This window comes from Mytilus trossulus, chromosome 14, assembly GCF_036588685.1.
Source record: "Mytilus trossulus isolate FHL-02 chromosome 14, PNRI_Mtr1.1.1.hap1, whole genome shotgun sequence".
In the NCBI taxonomy this organism is placed as follows: domain Eukaryota; kingdom Metazoa; phylum Mollusca; class Bivalvia; order Mytilida; family Mytilidae; genus Mytilus; species Mytilus trossulus.
The window spans coordinates 12,339,340-12,361,262 of NC_086386.1; the positions used below are offsets into that span (position 1 = coordinate 12,339,340).

General features: G+C 32.7%; 1 protein-coding gene across 2 annotated transcripts; it reads right to left on the minus strand.

Annotated features, from left to right (window-relative positions):
- Window positions 1-1,247: 1,247 nt before the first annotated feature.
- LOC134695803 (uncharacterized) lies at window positions 1,248-20,039 on the minus strand. 2 transcript variants are annotated; one of them, XM_063557221.1, is made up of 6 exons: window positions 19,965-20,039; window positions 19,137-19,395; window positions 5,696-5,875; window positions 3,629-3,886; window positions 2,750-3,000; window positions 1,251-1,997 (listed from the first exon to the last, which is right to left on the minus strand). In XM_063557221.1, the coding sequence occupies exons 2-6, from the start codon at window positions 19,328-19,330 to the stop codon at window positions 1,285-1,287; spliced, it is 1,596 nt and encodes a 531-aa protein (XP_063413291.1). In that variant the 5' UTR covers window positions 19,331-19,395; window positions 19,965-20,039; the 3' UTR covers window positions 1,251-1,284. The 2 variants fall into 2 exon arrangements, with proteins under 2 accessions (XP_063413290.1, XP_063413291.1); XM_063557220.1 differs by lacking the exon at window positions 19,965-20,039 and having other exon boundaries at window positions 1,248-1,997; window positions 19,137-19,923.
- Window positions 20,040-21,923: the final 1,884 nt, after the last annotated feature.

Genomic DNA, 21,923 nt, shown 5'->3' on the forward strand with positions numbered 1-21,923 from the left:
AATTTAATGATCAGTATAATAACTACTTTTATTTATTGGAATTCATGTAATGCAGATTTACTAATTTGAATGTTTGTTAATTATGATGATTTGTCTAGTTCGTAGTCTATATTGATTATTGTCAAAAGAGAAAAAAAGAAATATAACAAAAGTACTGAACTCCGAGTAGAATTCAAAACGGGAAGTCCTTAATCAAATTGCAAAAGTCCAACGACATCAAACGAATGGATAACAACTGTAGCATTCGTGCCTTGGTTCAGACATTTTCTTTTGTAAAAAAAATTACTATAAACTATAACACATTTTATGTTGGAGTCTTTTGTTAGATTTCTTTGTAAGTTTGTTTGAATTTTTTAGACAGTTGTGATGAATTGTTACACAAATTTGCTGCTGAGACCTAATTATCGTCACATTAATCTATCATGGCTGTTTGGTAATATAACGGAACTGACATACAAGTGGGAGGTTAAGTGGTTCAGATTATTACACTGTTGACTGCTGTACCCCTATATTTGACATTCGTACCTTTTATGTTTGTTCGTTTTGTTCACACATTATTGTTAATATAATGGAATTTTCTTCGACTGTCATACACGTGAGATGTATAGCTTGCTATTAAACTGCGATTAAACTAGTTTAAATCATTTATTGTCTTCATAAGAAAATGCCTGTACCAATCAGGAATATGTCATTTCTTTGATGTCATTTGAAAATGGACTTTCCGATTTTTATTGATTTTTCTCTAAGTTTGTTATTTGTGTTATTTTACCCTTTAACAACCAAAATATTTAGAAAGGGTATAAGAACCCCAATTTCCCTATCATATAAAGATGTAATGGACACTATAAACCATGCTGAAATAGTCTTTGCCTCTTAAAGGTTAAGTGTTTCTGCCTTTTTTTGAATATGTTAGTTGTTTCACTTTTCATTTGGCTTTGAAAATCTTTGATCCTGATTGTAAATGGTGACTTAATGGATACCAGTATCATACGGTTATATTGCACAAGGAATGAATGACAAGTGTGTCTCCTTTGTATCAATTTGGTGATTTATTCAATGGCTGTCGTCATACTGAAGTCAGTATAACACGTATAATACATGTTGCTTGTTATTCATTAAAAGATCCCGAAAGCAAAATACAATTGATCAGTACTGATTAATTATGTTTTCTGGTTTTTTTTATATAAAGGTTCAAAAAGTAGCATGTACAAAGTGGTTGTAGATCAGCAAACTAACAATTTATAGAACTTAAATAAGATAGTTTATTCATATATATAAATATGTTTATTGCCATTGTATAAATAAGATTAGAAACAGATTTAACATAAGTAGATACGATTTGAGGTAGCTCCCTGTATCGTGTATATAATGCATAATATTGCAACCATTTCCCTGAAGGTTTGATCTATCGACGTTAACATTGCAGCTTCTGTTAAAAGTAGTGTTTCTATACGTTTTATCAATAGGGTACACCAAAGAGTCAAAGTCTGAACTGAAGGTAATACGAACAGGTGTGACATTGTCATCAGAGTTTGTAACAAACCACAGTGCTTCTATATATCGTATATCAAATGACGTCTCAGTTATAGGGTAAAGTTTCATCTTACCGAATCTCCCGTAGCGCAGAATTAATTGTGAGTTTTGTTTTTGTATTTTCATCATGCCGAAAGCTGGGTTGCAGTAAAATCCTACGTAATCATCTTGCTGTGTTGAAATGTTCCAGAGAGGTTCGGGTATCATTGCGTCAAGTGGATATTCAACGGGACTTTTCTTAATCCAAGGTTCTGGATATGAACACGCTGTTGTATCATTTAACCAAGGATCAAGACCCAGCAACATATCAGCAGATCTACTTAATATTGTTTTGATTGCGTCACTGTTTCCGTTAGATTTGGAACCAGTCATTGAAGCATATATGCCCACTTTCTTATCTGGAAACAACCAAAGGAGTGACGAATAACCAACAATACCACCTGAGTGCCACAGTCGTTTGTAACCTGAAATAGAATTATTAAATTATCAACTAAATTACTCAATCAGTCAATATTTGGTTTATACTTTTGAATTTCATATACTTGTATATATTTTGTTTTTTTTTTCTTTCGAACTTCTTGTCGCGAGCGTACTAGGTGTGGTAAATTCAACGTGAGTTATAGTCGCGAAAAATCGGACGGATATGTTTTAATACACCTTATCGCTATTTATCCGCCATTGCTGGATTTCACACAGGTTCCCGTAAAATGTTGACGTCATAAAACAAAATATCTGACGCCACAATGGAAAAGTGATTGTTGTTGACGTCAAAAGTTCAAGCGGCAGGGTCAGCCGGGATAAGCGATAAGGTGTATCATTGGATCGGTAGTCCTGATGGTACCTTGGTGTATTGTCCACATAGGAGCTTATGTATCATTAGTTTATGCTCAGTTCTAACATGGGTTTAATTATTATGTTTGTCCCAATTTCAAGCTTATGTATAAATGGAATAACAAAACTTGCAGAGCATTGAGCGTAATTGATGAAAGTGGTGGACATGAAAATCATTACCATACGTTTGTACTGTAATTACAATCGAGTCTCGGGGATTCGACCTATCCGTGCAGTGTATTAACAATATTTTCGCACTCATTAGGAAAACTAATTAGTATTATTGAAACAACCTAATCTTAGCTGAAAAAAAAGCATAAACATTTCATTCAGATATTAATCTTTAGTTTAGTGTTTTATAAATGTAAACGTAATTGAATCATACCTCGGTACACTGATGTTAACCACCCCATATTGTAGGAGATAACAGCATCAGATATTGGGAATCCTGGTTTATACAAATTACCAAACAATTGAGTTGCCATTTGACCCCGATATGTTTCTTTTAATGTTGTGTTGACCACTAGATTATGTCCACTTGAATCTTTGCCTGCATTAAGATGCAATAATATCCATTCTCCCATGTCTTTTGGGGTGGAATATATAGAACCTGCTGGACCCGAAGGCGATGATGTACTAAAATATAACAAATTAAAAATGAAACAAATATAGAACCGGTGGGATCGAATAGAATAATGTCGAATGATAAGTAAAGCAACATTACCGGTATGATAAATACAATGTAAAGACCAATTTGGCTCTGAAGGTGATGATGGACTGCATACATAGATAAATCACAATGCAGACAACATGTCTATTTCGGAAATCCTTCCTTTTGTTTTGGACTCTTGTTTGAAGTCGTCCGTCTTACTCAAATAGAAAACAAAAGAAAGTATGGAGCAATACCTTTTGTTTCGGAAGCACATCTCACGTTCACACGGGTATATTTGAGGCTATCCTGTCACTCAATAAACCATATATCAGAGAGGTCTTGCATAAAATTTATCCTGGTAAACTTAAAATAATGAATGCTACAGAAAAAAGAATTGTCTCATAATTTTCTATGTTGTGTCGTGTGTATTATTTATCTGGTTTTTTTCTTTCTTAGCCATGGCATTGTCAGTTTAATTTCGGTCTTTGAGCTTGACTGTCCCTCAGGTATATTTTGCCCCTCCTTGATCGTCTCCTTCATGTTGACACAGATGGACGACGTGTTATGTTGTTCATGCAACTCCAATAGTTGTTATAAATTGATAACACTTACTATAATAACTCTTCTTTTAATTTAACAGGAGTCTCCTTTATGTACTTATATCCTAAGGCAAATTCATGAAACGAGGAAATGTGATCCACAAACCCACTGTTTTTCATACATAATGGGATAAACAAATAATCCTGGACAAGGTGCTCCCATGAACGTCCTGTTATTTTCTCTGCCACATAACCAGCAAGAGCATAGAAGTAATTGCTGTATATAAACTTCGTTCTGATTGGTTCTACTGGAGGCTGATACTGTATATTTCTGAAAAAAGTACTAACTGTCAATGTGATATAGTGGTAGTATTTCTATACAGAACAGCTCTCAATACCCTTCATGTATTGTAATTCAAACATGTCTAAACAAGTCATGCAAATGGCTATTGTTATCTTATTCGTTTATTTCGTTTCTGTGTGTTGCATTTTATTGTTTCTGTTGTGTCTTTGTTATCCTCGTGTTTCCGCAGTTTTAGTTTGTAGTCCAGATATGTTTCTTTTTCCAATCGATTTATGAATTTTGAAAAGCAGTATACTTCTGTTGCCTTTATTTTTCAGTTGTATAGTGTTATATCATTTTAAATGTTTATAAATTGCTGTACAAGATATCCTGACATTGACCTTCTTTTAACGTTAGCTGTCAATAATTCACCAGCTAGTTTTGTTTAAGCACATTTTTGTTAATCGGAACTTACTATTAAACACTAACTATCATTTTTGGCACAACGATGCAAATAATAAAATCGGACTGACCAAAATTCTATAAGAATTGATTAGGAGATTTAAATCCTAACACATCTCCGATTGTCCATGTTTTTTATTCTCATATTATGCATATCTTTCCTTTTTAACCTGTTTCAGTGACTCTGCATTGTCGCTCTTTTAAAATTGATATCCCTTCCCCTCCCAACATTCTTCTATCTTTCAAAGATAAGTTTTATGAGTTTTATTTTATCAATTTCCACACCCAAGCATGTATTCATAGTGAGTGTGATAAAAGGAACCGTTGATATTCCATATACCGAAAGTGAAATATAACGGAAGCCGGTTATTCACGTCCTCATGTATTTGTTATATTTGTATTTTTATCCATCTGATAATTTTAGCTTTTTCAACTGATTTGTATAGTTCGTTCATATGTTGTACTGTAACACCACTGTCCCAGGTTAGAGGAAGGGTGATGATCCCGCTAACATGTGTATCTCCGCCATGGTATGCATGTACCTGTCCCAAGACAGGACCCTGTAATTCAGTGGTTGTAGTTTATTTATGTGTAAAATATTTGTTTTTCGTTCTTTTTTTGTAAATAAATTAAGCCGATAGCTTTTTTCGTTTGAATTGTTTTATATTATCATTTCGGGGACTTTTATGGTTGACTTTGCGCTATGGGTTTTGCATATTGGGGAAGGCCGTACGGTGACCTTTAGTTGTTAACTTGTCATTTGGTCTCTGTTGGAGAGCTGTCTCATTGGCAATCATACCACATCTTTTTTATATTGACCTTCTTTTAACATTTGGTAAAGTTATCTGTCAATAATTCACCATGTAGATATGTTTACGCACATATCTATATACCTCAACCTACTATTCAACAATGTCCTCTTGACACAAAGCTGGAAATAGTTTAAACCGACTGACTTACATTCAATCGCGTATGCCTGATTCCTAATCCCTTACATATCCCCGATTGTCCCTACATACAGATTGATATTGTAAGAATGTCTATTGTTATAATATGCACATCCTTTCTTTTTTACCTTGAACAACTGCCTCTGCATTGTCACTCTTTTTAAATTGATTTTCCTTCCTCTCCCATACTTCCTTTTCTTTTATTTCATAGATAGGTTTTGGTGACTTATATTTTATCAATTCCCACACCAAGTATGTATTCTAATTGAGTATAATGAAAAGAACCGTTGATATTCCATATACAGATAGTGAAATATAACGGAAGCCGGTTATCCCCACAGCGAAAAAAAAGTGCATATTTTTTTTGTTTTTATAATATAGCCCTAACAGGCTTCAATTAAATACTCTTAAAGTAGTATTGAAATATAAATAAGGTTGAAGATCTTACTTAATGAACTCTTCTCTGGATGTATTTTCAGGAAAGCCGACCAGTAAAGGTTCAAAGTATCCGGGAACTCCTACTTTGTGTCCCAAGAGATCTCGAAGATTAATGTTGTCCGTTCTGACATCGTCAAATAATCTAAAGTCATTCCCCAAAATATCTTTTATTGGTGTATCCCAGTTGTATCTGTAATTACATTAAATAGTTATAGATTTATAAAACAAAATGTTTTGCATATACATTTGCAATGTGTAAGTAGAAGAAATGTGAAGGATAGCGTTGTTAAAATAACAAGAAATGATAGCGCTGCAAAGATAACAAGAAAGGATAGCGCTGCAAACAAGGAATAAATATACACAATCTCCCAGAGGTGTAAATTTAGGGTTTTTTTTAAAAGAGAGAAATATATTTAAGGCTGGCAAAAGAGAGGCGAAATATTCCTAAATGAACTCATCATACATATATACCAGAACTAAATTTTGTATATACGGACATTCAAACTCAGGCGTTGAAATGAACTGACAAAACAATGCCTAGAAAAACATCAAAAACAGGGGCGATCTTAAGTGCTCCGGAAGGTTATAAAATTTAAACACACTTCAAATGACAGTCTATAGGGTTCGTATGCATTCAATATTCACTAATAACTAAATTTATATCCGTTTGGCCTGCGTTTGACTTAAAACCTTATGACTAAAGATGATCGATAGTATATGGAATAGTCCTTGATTTATGTTTTTTTTTATTTCTTATGATTGTTAAAATTTTTGAATAAACGCAAGACACACGTTTATTCTACAAAAAGACTAATCAGTGACGCGCAATTCAAAAGTATTATAAAGGTCAAATGAAGTACGAAGTTGAAGAGCATTTAGGACCAAAATTCCTCAAAGTAAAAAAAACCAAAACAAATATTTTTTTTAAATTAAAAAAAAAAACACCTAACGAACTCAACGGAAAAGTCTATAAAAACTGACAACACCAAGCAACGAAAACGAGTTGAAAAAAACGGTCAATGTATTTGCGAAGAAAAGGGTTGGTTTAACCCTATTTTAAAGCTAGCAAAAAAGTAAAATTAAAAAAGTAACGAAATCCGACGAAAATTTAAAACAGAAAGTCCCAAATCAAATGGCAAAACATCAAAAGCTCAAACTCATTAAAAGAATGGTTAACAACTATAATATTCCTGATAGGTACTTTCTAAAGTATAAAATGGCGGATTTAACCAGGTTTTAAAGCTAGCTCATCATCACACTTGTATGACAATCACATACAATAGCATTATATTATATGAATAAACGACCAGATATAAGACGTTAAAATGTAAAAAAAAATAAGGGTACAGTAGTCAACATTGTGTTGAAGATGAATCATTGACCTCCCTCTTGTATGTCAGTTGTCTATAGGGAAAACGGTAATATTACATTTTCCCAGCATTAGGTTGGCCAGGTGATGGAAGTCAAATTAGGAGCGCTATGATTTGATGTAATGGTACACTATATTTTTTTTATTTATCTATGAATAGCTGCAGTGTGTATGTTTGCAATATAAATTTTGAAACCTATTGAACTATTTTCTAGAGAATTATTCGAAACGACTTCCACAATTTCATAAATTTGGTGCAAAATGACGGTGGGCATGGAAAACATAAACAAGCTCCATTGGAACTTGGTCATGATACTATTTTGCTTTAGTTTTTACAACAGAATATTTAAGTACTAAGACCACATATAACTGTTTTATCCAGGTTTTTATAAAAAAAAAGTTGTAAATTTAGAAAAATGTTAATATTGTCGCCTATGGCAGAATAAATAGTACCGTTTTCCCCTATAGTTCCGATATACTGACACACAGACATAACCGGTATGTGTGACAATAATTAGGTTTCAGCAGTCACAATTATGTAAACATACATCACAACTGTCTAAAAAATTCAAACAAACTTACAAATAAATCTAACGAAGACGCCAACACACAATGTGTTGTAGTTGATAGTAAATTTAACAATCAAGATCAACCACGTAGCCAAAACATCATAATTTACAAACATAAAAATTAGTAAAACTGCATGACACGAACTTCAATAAATAAAATTACTTATTATACTGATCATCAAATTCCCATTAAATGCCATCTATAGTTTAACCTTAATCGAGTCATTAACCTCTTTTAGAAATCTATTAGTATCAGATATACTTATCAATGATGTGTCTCAGTAGGGGGATCTATTAGTATCAGGTTAACTAATCAATGGTGTGTAAGGGGTAAATACCAACGTAATTATTAACACTGTTTATTGGATTATGATTGTTATGTTTTGAATTATAGGCACCATGTTATTCTTATAAAGTGATGGTAGAGTTCATTGGTTGCTTTGTTGATTTCCCCCCAGCTTACTCATTTGATGTATTAAGCTGATTAAAGTTGACAAAAGTTTATGTAATCGTATTTCTCAGTTTTTTCTATTTTCTGTGCGTTTAGTAAATTTCTGTGTCTTCACCACCTTTTTGGAGTGGCATTTTATTGTCTTGTTCATCTGTCTAATGATATTCATTTGCAATGAATCTTGTTGTCTTCTAGCTCTTTACACTGTTGTTTATTTTTCTTGGAACCTTTTTCGTTGTTGAGGTTTTGCGTCAATAATTGCGCATTAAACGGGGTTTATTAGAGACAGGTTGAGAAATTCGGTATTTCATGAGAGAATTATTTTAAAACAAACTAGAGGCTCTAAAGAGCCTGTGTTGCTCACCTTGGTCTATGTGAATATTAAACAAAGGAAGCAGATGGATTCATGACAAAATTATGTTTTGGTGATGGTGATGTGTTTGCACATCTTAATTTACTGAACATTCTTGCGGCTAGCAATTATCTTTATCTATAATGAACTTAGCCCAGTAGTTTCAGTGGAAAATGTTAGTAAAAATTTACAAATTTTATGAAAATTATTAAAAATTGACTATAAAGGACAATAACTCCTTAGGGGGTCAATTGACCATTTCAGTCATGTTGACTGATTTGTAAATCTTACTTTGCTGAACATTATTGGTGTTTACAGTTTATCTCTATCTATAATAATATTCAAGATAATAACCAAAAACAGCAAAATTTCCTTAAAACTAACACTTCAGGGTCAGCAACCCAACAACCGTGACGGGTTGTTCGTTTCATCTGAAAATTTCAGAGCAGATAAATTTTGACCTGATAAACAAATTTACCCCATGTCAGATTTGCTCTAAATGCTTTGGTTTTTATGATTTAAGCCCAAAACTGCATTTTACCCCTATGTTCTATTTTTAGCCATGGCGGCCATCTTGGTTGGTTGGCCAGGTCACCGGACACATTTTTCAAACTACATACCCAAGAGATGATTGTGGTCAAGTTGGGACTAATTTAGGCCAGTAGTTTCAGAGGAGAAGATTTTTGTAAAAGATTATTGAGATTTACGAGAAATGGTTAAAAACTGTCACAGTTTACCATTTCTAAGTTGTCAAAGCAAATTATTGACGTTTCTTTCATCTAGACTAAGAAAGAAAATATTCACGCGAACCCTTATAATCATATTACTACATTTTGAATAAAAATCATAGATGTAACAAACTAGAAACAAAATCTTCAAGTTAGATTATGTGTCACATAGTTGCGTGTCATTTCCGTAACACGGGCTGAAATTTTAAGCTGTGGAAAAGGGGAGATAATACGAATATAGCGTTCATGTCGTTTATGACGTCATCACCCTTTTGCGTTTTGCATGGAAGAAAGATGGCAGATGAAGACAACGGTATGTATATTTTGTTAATCTTTTTACACACAAATAATCACGTATGTTTTTATTGAGTCATTGCCGTACGCGTCTCAATTTTTATGCATTTTAGTAGTTTCCAAAATTTTATATACATCGTGAAAGGTGAATGTTTCCTCATGCTTTTTAGAAATCGTCCAGCCCTTAAAAAACTTCAAGCCCGCTTATATCCACGAAAGTTAGCACAAGTGTCAATTCCGTAACGTATCATCACCGTAACGAATGCAATGTTACGGTGATGACTAGAGTCGTTACGGTAATGACCAAAAGTTATATATAAGCGACAGCAATGATCTTTTTATCGTGTATTGCATATAACCGACGCTTGCTTTTGTGAATAAGTTTCTTAAGATTTATTTGTAATGAGACATCTGAATTAAAACACAAAGCAATCAACTTTTTTGTCAACAATTTTTATATTGCCAACAACGTTAGAGCAAAAAGTTTCCCGAACCTATCAGTACTTGCGTACACTGCGTTTATACAAAATTTAGTCCTGGTATCTACGATGAGTTTTTATATACACATATCTACTCAGATAAGTGACAGTTCATGGACAAGTGCTACACTTTTATATTTTATGATAATAATAATGTTAAATTCTCAATAAATAATAATCGTAATAAAAACTTTTATTTTTGTTTCTAGAAATAAGTGAGCTTAAAATTTGGATAACAAAATTGGATACATCATTAGTCCTAGCTGAAATTGAACTAAAAAAAATACTACGAATACATCCTCTTACAGACGACTTTAAGATTACTTGGTCTAAATACGTGTGTGATGCACAAGAGCAAATTGACTCTGCAAAAGAAAAGTTAATTCTAGCAAACAAAATCGCAAAACAACATTATGGTACTGACGGGTGCTGAAAGAGCAAAGCTATGGAGAGAACGCCAAAAATCAGACCCACGAAAATATTCTGAATATCTTCAAAAGGAAAGAAACAGATATAAAGATAAGAAAATATCTGGTGTTGTAAAACCAATTGAAGATATGACAGAACGGGAGAAAAGGCGAAAACGAAAACACTGGAGGAAACATCAAGCAAATAAAGAGAAAGAACGAAGCAGGCAATTGAAACTAATAATTTCTTGGCAGATAACACACCACCTGTGTCTCCAGAAAACGGAGATTTTCAACAGAACATCAGAAGAACAAATGCTCAGCGACGAGGTAGAAAAAAAGTGAGGAAAGATAGATCAAAGGCGTACAGACAACTGAAGAAATTGAATGTCCGGCTTATCAGCGCAGAAAAACTAAACCAACGCTACCGCCAGCGTCTTCATAGAATGAAGAAGAAAGGAAAGCTATCATCTGAATCCCCCCGATCCAAAACCAACATTTTGCTGATGGGACAGAAAGTTTGCCCGAAAGTGAGAAAAACCCTTATGTACCATTTCAGTTTAGTAGAGGGCATTAAACAGAAGTATAGAGATAATAAAAGTGAAAAGAAAAGACAACTTATACGAAACGTAGTAAAATCAAACATTTTGAAAAAATATAGATTTAAACATTTCACAGAGAAAACATTTTCTTTCTGCAGAAAAACAAAAACGACAGAACATTTAGAATACACTAGAAAACAACACAAAAACAAAACTGTGACGAAATTTTAAAAAATGGTCCGCGAATTTCTGCAGAGGGATGAAAACAGTAGATGTGCCGCTGGTAAAAAGGAGACTATAACCAGAAACAAACTAAAAATGCAGAAGCGTTACCTAAATGATGATCTTCGGCATCTTCATGAGAAATTTTACAGCGAATTTCCAGAACATCCGGTTTCATACTCAATGTTTTGTAAATGTAGACCCTTTTGGGTTGTCAAACCAAGCACAAAAGATAGAGAAACATGTCTTTGTATAAAGCATGAGAATATTCAGTACCTAATAGAAAAGTTGTACCAATCACAGGTTATAACAACTAAAAGGATTGAAACGTTTATTGGTAATATTTGCTGTGATATCGCCAATAAAAATTGTATGTACAGGCAATGTGACATTTGTGAAAAGAGAGAAGTCGAAATGAATGAACAAGACCTTACAAAACAGGTATCATGGTATAAATGGTGCACGCGAAGAGAAGAAAAGGTAAAGAATGATTCCATTGTAACAGTTTCAACAACAGTTAAGATTGAAGAAACGGATATATTGGGCCATCTTATTGATGAATTTCAAGAAAGTTTAAAGAAATTTTGCTACCACTATTTCAACATAGTTCACCAGTATCAGGCCCTGAAAAGGCTGAAGGAAAACTTGAATGACAACGAAGTAGTAATACATATGGATTTCTCAGAAAATTTTAACTGCAAATACGAAAAAGAAATTCAAAGCGTCCATTTTGGCGCAAGCCAGCGTTCCATTTCACTTCATACTGGTTTGGTATATCACCAAAATAAAGTGTTATTTTCATTCTGTTCTATTTCGGATTGTAAACAACACAACCCAGCAGCCATCTGGGCACATGTTACTCCGGTTTTGAAGATGATTAAAGAAAAGATTGGTACAATTGATACTGTTTACTTTGTAAGTGATGGACCAACAACCCAGTATAGAAATAAACAGAACTTTTACTTGCTGTGCACCTATTTCTTCACTATAGGGTTTAAAGTTGGAAATTGGAACTTTCTTGAAGCCGGCCACGGCAAAGGAGCTGCAGATGGCATAGGGGCTGCGGTGAAAAGGACAGCTGATAGGGTAGTATCAAATGGACAGGATGTGACAGATGCAAAATCGTTTATGCAAGTGTTAAAAGACTCTAATACTTCAGTTCAGCTGTTTTTAGTGGAGGAGGAAGACGTTGATGTTGTGAACAAATTAATACCAGATAGTTTGAAACCAATACCACAAACAATGAAAATTCACCAGGTATTATTTATATGTATACAATTAACCAAACTCAAAAATTCTTATCAACTGAATGGTTGCAAAAGATTGAAAAGAAGCATGCATGAGATCATTAAGTAGACCATAACAGACCTCAGAAACCACCAACAGTCAAATTGCGTAGCCTTTACATGATCACAAGGACGGTTAAATATACAAAAAAAACCCAAAAAAAAACCAGTATGAACAAAGTTCAGAACGTTCTTTCAAAGGCCACATATGAAGTGGTTGTACGTCTAACCCAAATCAACAATACACTAATATACTAGTATATATATATATACAACTCCTCTAAACATCAATCCAACAATGTTAGATCTGTAAATTTTATATACGACCCACATGGCAAAAGAAACATTCTGGTTTATTGATGACAATTTAGCTGATTATGACAGCAAATTCTGCTGCATACGAAACAATGAAAATATTATGGTAATACGAAACGCTAGCACTGTTTCAAAAACCTATCTATTAAATTCCACTGACTTGTTTATAGAATCTTGAATACAAGAAACATTTTTGATAAAATTACTGTTAGCAATATTTTAATACTTTTTACCCCAGTCAAGCGTTTCAAATACTTTGATTTTTTTGCAATTGTCGTAAATAAAAATAACTTGTTGTATTTCAGGTTTTTTGTCAGGAGCACAATAATCTAAAAGTACAGTCAAGGCATGTTAGTTGCTTCTGTAAGAAACCAGAGCCATGTGATTGTTTTGGTGTATCTGAGTTTCAGTTTGATAAAAGTAATACCAAAAGTAATGCAACAAATATACAATCAGACTCCTTGGACCAATCAGTCATTGGAAAATGTTGTATAGTCACTTACGATAACAAACCATACCCTGGAATTATACAAGACATCGATGCAAACGAATGTGAAGTTGAGGTGATGCACAGGATCGGCGAAAATAGTTTTTATTGGCCTATGGTTCATGACATTCTATGGTATCATCATTCCAACTTTGTAACTTTAATTGATCCTCCAACAAAGGTAGGATCCCGCCATTACGAGGTTGACAAAAAAGTCTGGAAGCGAGTAAAAGATGATCTTGGCATTTAACACTGTATATAGTTGTATTGATTTCTTTAAATCATGTTTCTAGTTCGTTCGTTTTCATTCATTAAATTTGTTTAAGATTGACATATTTAATTTTAGCTGTACTTGATGAAACCAATTGAAATAACATATTCAAATGCATCTTTATATAAAATAAACAACAGTTTTATTTGAAAGTCCAGCTGATCAAAATAAAAAAAATATTTTGTTTTTATTATAATTATTAATTATTTCTATTAGTAAACTATTAATAGATATAGGAAGATGTGGTATGAGTGCCAATGAGAAACTCTCCATCCAAGTTACAATATATAAAAGTAAACCATCATAGGTCCATGTACGTTTTAGTTAATATAAGTAGAAGTCATTTGTCTAGTCAAACAATCGCAAACGTTCAATATGATTTTGGATTTTTCGGGAAATTGACAAACTATATTGTTTGCGATCCCAGTCGAATACATCCTTTGATACATAACAGTGATAAGTTGGGTGAACACAGATGTATTTGCCTAACCAAAGTCCTTTACCACTTATTTTTGAGTTCTTGATTGTCTCCTCAATACTGCGTATCTAATAAAACTTTCTTTCGAAATAAAGGATACCATATCGTTGATGAACTTATCAGTTTCCTGATTTTAAATGTCGTAGTTCACATAATATTAATACTTTTTTGCATAATACTGGTGTAAGAGTTTTTTTTTTTATTAAATTATCCTACAACTGAAAGGTTCGGTGTTCAAACAGGTACACATTTTATAACCATTTACACAGTTTAAGGGGACACAGTCATTGCCGTAACGGTAACGGTCACTCCCGTAACAACATTGACTTGCCGATTTGCAACACTGTTATTATATAATTGATACCATTTGTAAAGATTACTATAAAATATAAATACAGTTTATAAGTAACAAGGTGCTAAAATACAAAACAAACAAAACCATAATATTTTAAAAACTAAATAAGTTCAAGGAAATTAAAGCAAGTATCGTTTGCCAACATTTTCCTTTAAAATTTATGTTTTATGCTCATTGTAACTGGAAATAACTAGAATCGGTTATAAAACTTGAAGATTGTTTACGATATGTCAATAGGACAAAAACAAATTGAATATGGTTTTTACAAAAATTAATGTCTTATAATCCGTTACGGTAATGACATTTTCCAAAATTATGTGGACTATTTCATTTTTTAGAGATCTTAAGGTTACGTTCTAATCACTGCTCACTACGTTTCTTATAAAACCAATAATTTTGGAATGCAATGATACACAAGAAAAACAGCTATGATCACATTTTTATCTAATCTAATACACATTGTTAAATGGGCATATATGAGTAGAATGACCCAATTAAAGGTACATTAGATTTATGACTTAACTTATTTTTTAATGAGTGAATAAAGGTAGACATCGGATGTTCGTATATGAGAACAATAGCTAGAAAAAAGAGCTATCTTTCATTTATCTTCTTTATTTATCTGAATAAAGGTTTATTTTTTTTAAAGCAATATTTTTGCATTTGCTCCAAAAAACAACCACGGTTTTATCAACATTGCACATATAACACACGCTTAAACGATAAACGACTGTTATTTCGGAACAGCAACGCATAAAATATTATCATTCTTTTGACGAGACGACTTTTAATTCAAAGCTAAATAAACATCTATTTTACGGTTACAATATAATTAACACGGTGGATGGAGCTGTAGTTAATACTATAAAGTATAATTTCTTTGAATGGAAACATCGCCCCCAATAGATCCGGACGCGTTAAACATGGCAATTACTATCTTACAAGGAAACCAGAAAAGAAAAATTAATCAGTAAATTAGTTTGAAAATAAAAATGGTAATATTGGTTTTCAAAGGAAGCATTTGTCTGTTTTTTCTGGTAATATTTTTTATCAATAAATGTCAAATAAAGATGTTTTGAAGGAAGTCAAGATTCAATTTTGTTTGCCGAAGGAGTGTTCATACTTTTCAATATCATTCTTTTGAACAGACAAAATTGATAATGAGTATGTTCGCATCAAGACAATTGTGTCTGTTATGATCTTTTCCCCTATTTTCCAGGTTTAAAATAACGAGAGAGCGAGATTAAGAATGAACAGGAGCTATGAGCATTAGTTGTACATTTGTACAGGTAGGAGGTTAAGCTAGTGATGAAACCAGGTTTCACCAATCATTTTCTTTAGAAAATGACTGCACTAAGTGAGGAATACGACAGTTATTTTCCAATCATTCTGTTGGTTGATATAGTCGGTCGTCTGACTTTGCCAGGTTTAATGGACTTCTTGTTTTGGGGAGTTTTGATTTTTTTTTCAATCTATTGACTTTATATGAGCATCTTAAGAAGAAATTTTTGGTTTTGTCTTTGACAAGAAACACAGAAAAATTGCGACAAAAAGTCAATTCGTATATATGTGTTCATGTGCATTTTCTACATTATAAAACGCCTGTACCAAGTCAGGAATATGACAGTTGTTATCCATTCGTTTGATGTGTTTAGACTTTTGATTTTGCCTTTTGATTTTTGATTTACCTTTTTGAATTTTCCTCGGAGTTCGGTATTTTTGTGTTTTTACTTTTTTTTTCATCAGGTTTGCAGATTCATTCCGTTCGTGGAATTTTTCATATAAACATAAAAAGTGAAACGGTTATATAGATATAGGAAGATGTGGTATTAGTCCTAATCACAATTTGTATTAATAAGCCATTATATGTCAAAGTACTGTCTTCAACACGGAGCATTGGCTCACACCGAACAACAAGCTTTAAAGGACCCCAAAAATGACTAGTATAAAACCATTCAAAAAAGAAAACCAACGGTATTATCTATACAAAAGAAAAGGAAACGAATAACAATTCTAAACCACATCAACAAACTACAACCACTGAACATCAGGTTCCTGAATTAGAACAATGCAAACAAATGCAGCGGGATTGAACTTTTAAACCTTCATCCTTCCCGAAACCAATAGTGTAACATCACAACATAGAAAGACACACAATAAATATCAATTGAAATGGCTTAACTCATTAAGACAATCTGTCAATACCTGTAGCTTGGCATTGTACAAGGTCGTGTTTTTCTCTGGCTGTTTATGACGTCTTTACACTAAATCCATTGGATGTTGGATGTGTATGGATTGATAGTTGAGTCTTAGATGCATGTTTTTTTTTTATTTGTTAGTGGCTTTGAACTAGGCTGTCAGATAACTGCGAGTACTCTCAGATCTATTCATTGTGTCTTTTTGTGTTGGGATGTATAAGTACCTGGCCACGACCACTTGTATTTTTGTCCATCTGATGAGTTAAGCCTTTTTCAACTGATTTTATAGTTCGTTCTTATGTTGTACTGTTATACCACTGTCCCAGGTTAAGGGGAGGGTTGGGATCCCGCTAACATGTTTAAATCCGCCACATTATGTATGTATGTGCCTGTCCCGAGTCAGGAGCCTGTAAATTCAGTGGTTGTCGTTTGTTTATGTGCTACATATTTGTTTTTCGTTCATTTATTTTTACATAAATAAGGCCGTTAGTTTTCTCGTTTGAATTTTTTGAGTTAGCTATAAAACCAGGTTTAATCAACCGTTTTCGTCGTCGTCAAGAAAATGCCTGTATTAAATCAGAAATATGACAGTTGTTGTTTGATGTGGTTGAGCTTTTGCTTTTGCCATTGTATTAGGGACTGTTCGTTTTGAATTTTCATCGGAGCTCAGTATTTTTGTGATTTTACTTTTTAAATAACAAAACGCATTATAAATTGTATCAAAAGGTCAAATTAACATAAAAGTACGATTTGAGGGTACTCGAAGTTACCGAAAGATCGTTAAAAGTAAAAAACAATTGATAATAGAATGCGTGAAAATTGCGCTTTTGAATTCATATGAAAGCAGTTATAGCGTCACTCCTTAATATTCGATCAAATTATATTACAGATGGGATGGCTTAAACATAGTCATAAAAATAACAAAACAAAATCATATACTATAGTAGGATCAACTGATTGCAGATAGAACAGAAAGCAAAGTGTAGATCAGACGATATAAGCATTCTTGACGTAGTCTCTTTCGTAGGTAAGCTGTCTCAATGGTAATCATACCTCATCTCATTTTTATCAAATTATTTCATCTGATTGTAATGATTGTTATGAATCATTTCTACTTCTATTCAAAAAGATATCTTAGGTATATGACAACCTGTAACGTTACTGCTTAAAAAAGAAAGAACCATGCCGTCAGTGTAACTATGATTGTTCCGAAAGTGTGAATATGCAGCAAAATCCGTTGGCATGGGATTTAAAATCCGATGCTCTTTTTTGAAGCATCTCTAGTTAATATCGAACAATTACAATACATTCAGATATCCAATGGTGTCGTATATAGGGAAAATGTTTCCTGAGACAAGTGCTTGTGTGTATTGGCTTAGAACATTTCTGCCTCTGCCATTTGTCATTTTTTTAAGTGACATTCAAATTTGTCTTCCCTCAATCCAAGTGCATCCAACTGACCGATTATTTGGTTCGGTATTATATCAGAGATACACAAATTATTGAACTTACTTGACAGTTAAACATATAACAAGAAATCAATCATTGACTTTCATTTCAGGTCTTCAATAACTCCTTTATATCAAATAAAACGGGAGAAGATTTTAAGATGGCAATTAAGAATTATAAGTCGAAGATAAATAGACGAAACATATTAACCCGATACTCATGTTATATTTGAAGTTTCTGATCCACGAGTTACACCCGTCATGCTGCTCATAGTAGGTAAAATACGGTAAAACTATGCAATCGAAAGCATGTGAAGTGAAATTTAGAAAATAACGCTTTGAACATTCCAAAGTTATAAAGTGTTATCTTCAATTTTTTTTTCATATCTCAGCAATCTTGATGTTTTTTCTAACAATATGTGTATCACTCTTTTTATGAAATTCTAGGTTAATAAATTTGGAAATTTTGAAAATACCTAAAATTCGAACACCCCCGGCAAAGTGATCCTATGAGTATTTGCCCATCCTGTTAATTTTTAGTCTCAAATCTCCTCAAATATTCCAGTGCTGATACACCATTACCATTGACTTTCGATAAGTTGTTATTTTCGTTTTAAACAAAGAGAGAGAAACAATAGTTTATTGTATCAATAAATATGCGGCTGCTGTTCTTCGAATGAACAATAGATAAAAATTTAAAATTATATATAATTATAGAATAGTCTGTTATACAAATCGTTACAACAAATATGTAAACAACACGATTCTCTGTCTGTTTTATATGTACTGTTTTAATAACACTGAAGTTTTTGTTTGACATTTGCATAACAAGGTGTAAATTGAGTCTGACGGAATATTGGAAAATAATTATTAGCAAAAAACTAGAATATTTTCTTCCAAAACATACAAGTTTATGTTGTTTTCAGGCGGCAAATTAACCTAATATCAATTACATTAAACAATTAACGCAATAATTTGTCTTATCTATTTTGGTCGTAGATCTTCAACATGTGCTCAGTTTAAAAGAAATATTAGGCCAGTACATCTATGCTTATCCAAAATCAGTTATCAAATTAAGGTAATCAAATTTAATGAAATATGGTCTAAACATATACTATAGTCATGCATCTTATAGTACTTTACAATATGTGATTTTAAAACATTTTAAACATAAAAAATAAATAACAATGAATGTCTTACCTCGGATTTTCACTGAGCACTTTAGCAATGACTGTACTTGTAAAAGCTTTCGTTAATGATCCTATTGCAAATTTAGAATGTTTGTCAACTGGAATACGTTTCTCAATGTTTGCCATTCCGAATCCATCTGCTAATATTACTTTATTGTCGTAAACAAGCGTTAATCCGAGTCCAACGATCTTTTTACAGCTCATTAAATTGTTTACAAAATTTTTCAGTTCTTCAATATTCTCTGGAGTAATTGAAAAATCCCCAATTTCTAAACATAGAACCAGAAAACTGTAGCAAAATATGACTATGCGGTCAAATTTCATAATGCGAAATCAATATCTTAGAAAACAACACATTTAATTAATATTGGTCCATCAAGTTGTCCAATTAAGAATTGCAAGCTACAAGCTGAAAATAATCACTTCACAGGTTTCTCTTTCTTTTTCCAGTTCTAAGCATTAAACGGCAATTTTTCGATAATTTTTCATTTCCTTCAAAGAATGTAAATGAAATAATACCCGTTTTTAAACAGTATATCTTTTTCTTTAATGATAAAAAAATTTAAAATGAATGTTTATCCGCTTAAACAATATGTATGCCCGTCTAAAAACTATAAATCTTTTTTTTAATTATCAAAAGAAATGTAAAGCCTCTGTATCCCTGTCTGTTGATTAAGCGTAAGTAGTGGGTGTAGATCGCATGATACCCCACTGGTTCCATCAACTGTCACCATGTGATTCACGTAGATGTTTATATACAAGATAAAATCTTCTAAGTAATAAAAACAAAGTTAACAATCCCCTATGATTGCGGTATCTGATGATTGATAGGATTTACCTATGGGTTATAAACACTGCACCTTCAGGTCAGAGGAACGCAAATCAATGCAAATATAGCAATTCTCCATAAATGCATCAAATCTGTTAAAACATTGTCAGCCACATCTTCTTAGTAAAATTCAAATACTTTTGTAAGAAGTCTAAATGCATTTTAAGGATTCTAAATTAGATATGTTTATTATGTTTTAGAAACTTCTAAAAACAAATAAACAGGTTCCCTGAAACCAACCTATACATAATAGCTAAATTCGATGCCTCTGCTGGTGGACGTTTTGTCCCCGAGGGTATCACCAGCCCAGTACTCAGCACTTCGATGTTGACATAAATTTCAATTATGTGGTCATTTTTATAAATTTCCTGTTTACAAAACTTTGAATTTTTCGAAAAACTAAGGATTTTCTTATTCCAGGCATAGATTACCTTAGCCGTATTTGGCACAACTTTTTGGAATTTTGGATCCTCAATGCTCTTCAACTTTGTATTTGTTTGGTTTATTACTATTTTGATATGAGCGTCACTGATGAGTCTTATGAAGACGAAACGCGCGTCTGGCGTACTAAATTATAATCCTGGTACCTTTGATAACAATTCTACGTCTTTTCGTCTCTGGTAGCGAGTTGTCCTATTGCTAATGATACCACATCTTCTAATTTTATTTTCATCAAGATGCTTTATTTCTAATCCACAACATATTTTGTCCAGTGGAAGGACTATTTCTTTTATGAGAATGTGATCATCGATAGTCTAAATTTCCTGTTGCTTTACGTCCAGTGGCAAATATTTCAAGAAAGTTTAGGACGAGACTGAACTTAATAGTTGGTACTGCAATTGGGAGTCGAATTGGGAAAGGGAGAGGATTGGGGATTCAAATGTGAAAAAGGATATGTCGGATATGGACATACATTAATCCTTACAACAGTTTCCATCCAAATACCCCAAAAATAACTTACGAAAAAAGTAAAATCACAAAAATACTGAACTAAGAGGAAAATCAATTTGGAAAGTCCATAATCACATGCCAAAATCAAATAAAAAACGCATCAAAAACGAATGGACAAGAACTGTCATATTCCTGACTTTGTACAGGCATTTTCAAATGTAGAAAATGGTGGATTAAACCTGGTTTTATAGCGCTAACCCTCCCACTTTGATGACAGTCTCATCAAATTCTGGTATTTTTACATTGATGCGTTAACTAAACAGGCACAATAAATAAAATTGTCAAAATATGAGTACATCAGTCATCATCGTATAACAATTTTAAAAAGAAACAATTTAACAAAACACAAAAACATCTATCTACAAACACATTAATTGATTTGGGTGTCTGACGTCAGAAAATTGTATACGTCACATAGTTTTGTCGTTCAATTTGCATACAAAATAATTTTTAAAATTTACCTAGGCAGGGTTAAAAAATAGGCGATGTTAGCATACAGGGTTAAAATAATCATCAAAAGTATGAAGAATAAATTTCAAAAATAGACCGAGATTTAAACTAGTCCAAAAGTTATGCATAGAATTTTTAAGAATCCACAAATAGTTAATTCCACTACACGATTGAATGATTTTGACGTTTGTGGTTCAACGTAAATTGTAATTCATGATAGAAATATATCATAATGACATAAAATAGAACAATATCATACTGACGGGATCTATTAAAGTACAGATTCACGTTATAAGAACCAAAGAAATACAAAAAGTCGCATATACAAAACACACCACCAAAAAATGAAAGACAATTGATACAAACACATTGACGAGATGTATAAGTACTGAGCCACGTCAAACGGATATCACATAAAACCATTCAACAGTAAAAGTAATATTAATAATAAAACAACGACAAATGAAAGAACTATAAAACACGTTGTTAAGATGATAAACAACATCAGTACGCAGAATCTATACATCAAGACCATAGTGTATTATTTGGGAAGTTGATACGGAATAT